Source organism: Merops nubicus, unplaced genomic scaffold (genome assembly GCF_000691845.1).
Source record: "Merops nubicus isolate BGI_N331 unplaced genomic scaffold, ASM69184v1 scaffold39694, whole genome shotgun sequence".
NCBI classification, from domain to species: domain Eukaryota; kingdom Metazoa; phylum Chordata; class Aves; order Coraciiformes; family Meropidae; genus Merops; species Merops nubicus.
The window spans coordinates 1-1,882 of NW_008605606.1; the positions used below are offsets into that span (position 1 = coordinate 1).

General features: G+C 62.4%; 1 protein-coding gene across 1 annotated transcript; it reads right to left on the reverse strand.

The window, feature by feature from the left end:
* Window positions 1–342: 342 nt before the first annotated feature.
* On the reverse strand, window positions 343–1,734 carry ZNF335 (zinc finger protein 335; the record flags this gene model as incomplete). The annotated part of the gene is given in 5 exon segments (XM_008939379.1): window positions 343–524; window positions 876–1,018; window positions 1,107–1,175; window positions 1,177–1,457; window positions 1,562–1,734. Coding segments are annotated over 5 exon segments (848 nt in total), but the record flags the coding sequence as incomplete, so codon positions are not given.
* Window positions 1,735–1,882: the final 148 nt, after the last annotated feature.

Genomic DNA, 1,882 nt, shown 5'->3' on the forward strand with positions numbered 1-1,882 from the left:
AGAAGCAAAACCAAACTCTCCCAATATAAATGGCATTAGAGGTCACCGAGCGAAACAACCTCCCCAGCAGCCCCTGAACTCCGCATCCTGTATCTGCCATCAGCTGCTCCCTGCGCTGCTGCTCCTGCAACGTACTGATCTGCTGGGACCCGCCTGGAGGAAGCGCCAGACCCTGGTTCTGCACAGACCACAACGGCCTCCCCAGGGCGGCTCCCACAGCCCGCCCCGCGTCTCTGCCCCCTTCGGTAACCCTGACCCACAGCTGCAATCGCCTGGCCCGGACCTGCCTCAGCCCCACACGGGGCACCTGCAGCTCGCCCCGGTGACAGGGACACGTCTTACTCTGCAGGGTGGCCAGCGTGTCCTCGTCGCTGTTCAGGATGATGGTCTGTGGTGCGGCAGCCGCCAGCGGGCCCGGCTGCCGTCCCCCCCACACGCGGAACAAAAAAAGCGGCCCCGGCTGCTTCCCCTCCGAGCTGTGCAAACGCTGCATGTGGAACTTGAGGTGCCCGTTACGGTTGAACCTACGGAGGAACAGGGGGAGGCAGAGTTTGCCATGGGCACCACGGGGCCTTGGTGCTCTCTGCAGGGACCCAGGCCACGGGCACCCTGAGCACATTCCACAACACGGCCTGTCCCAGCTCCCAGAATGCTTCCATCAGGCCCAAGCATGGAACCTCCCCGTGCAGAAGCTCCTTGGAGATGAAGTCGGGTCCCACCTGGGGCAGGAACCGTTGCCTAGAGCAGAGTCCCCTCCAAAGGGGGAGAGCTCCCAGGGATCGGGTCACCTCTTCGCCAACATCCCATCTCCTCTTGAGCCTTGGGGAGCTTTGCAGGTGCTCTCAAAGAAGCCTGACCCAGTGGTCTTCACTCACCTCTGCCCACAGATCTGGCAGGCAAAGGGCTTCTCGTTGGTGTGCGTCAGCATGTGCCTGCGCAGGTCCTTCTTGTTCTTGGAGGCGAAGCTGCAGTGGGTGCACTTGTGTGGCCGGAGGCTGGCGTGCTGGACCATGTGGCTCTGGGGGCAGAGGGGCACACACCGGGTCAGGAGACACCCGTTCCTCCACACCTCTTGTTCTCAGGGCAGCCCAGAGCCAGGGACCTACCCGAACCTCCGGCCAGAGGGCTGCAGTGAAGGGACAGTCAGGACACTTGAAGGTGCTGGGCCCAATGTGGGCTCTCTTGTGACTCTCCATTTCTGCTCTCCCTGTGAACATGGCTGTGCAAATCTTGCATGAAAACTTTTTGGCTGTGGAAATCTTGCACGAGAGCTTCTTGGCTGTAGAAACTTTGCATGAGAGCTTCTTGGCCACTCCTTGGAACGCGGGCCACTTAACCTTTGGGGATGAGACTTCCTGCCCCTCAGAGGCTGGGGACAAGGACGAGTCCTTCTGGAGCTGCCTGGTGACACACTGCACCAGGGGCCACTTGACACCGGCAGGCGCGGCCAGGGGCCCCTTGCCACCGGCAGGCTGTGCCTCGGGGCCCTCCGCCGGTGGGGGGAGGGCAGCGTCCCCGCCCAGGGGCTGCGAGAGAAACACGCGGTCACGCTGGCTCAGGCCGCGGCCTGGGGTGGGGAGAGCTCAGCTCCTTACCTCCACGGGATGGAACTGGCTCCCCGCAACGCCGGACGACACGATGTACTGGTTGTTCTGGTCCTTCAGAGCCTCCTCCGTCATCACGGCCTCGCTCACCACGACTGCGTGGGAGGTCTCTGCAGGGCTCTCCTCCTCACTGCAGGGAGGCCAGGGTCAGGACACAGGGTCTGCCACCTCCTCCTCACCACCAAAGCCCCCTCATTGAACGTCACAAAACACAGAATTGTTTGGGTTGGAAGACAACTTTGAGCTCAATGAGTACTGCCAGGTCCCCACTGCCCCGT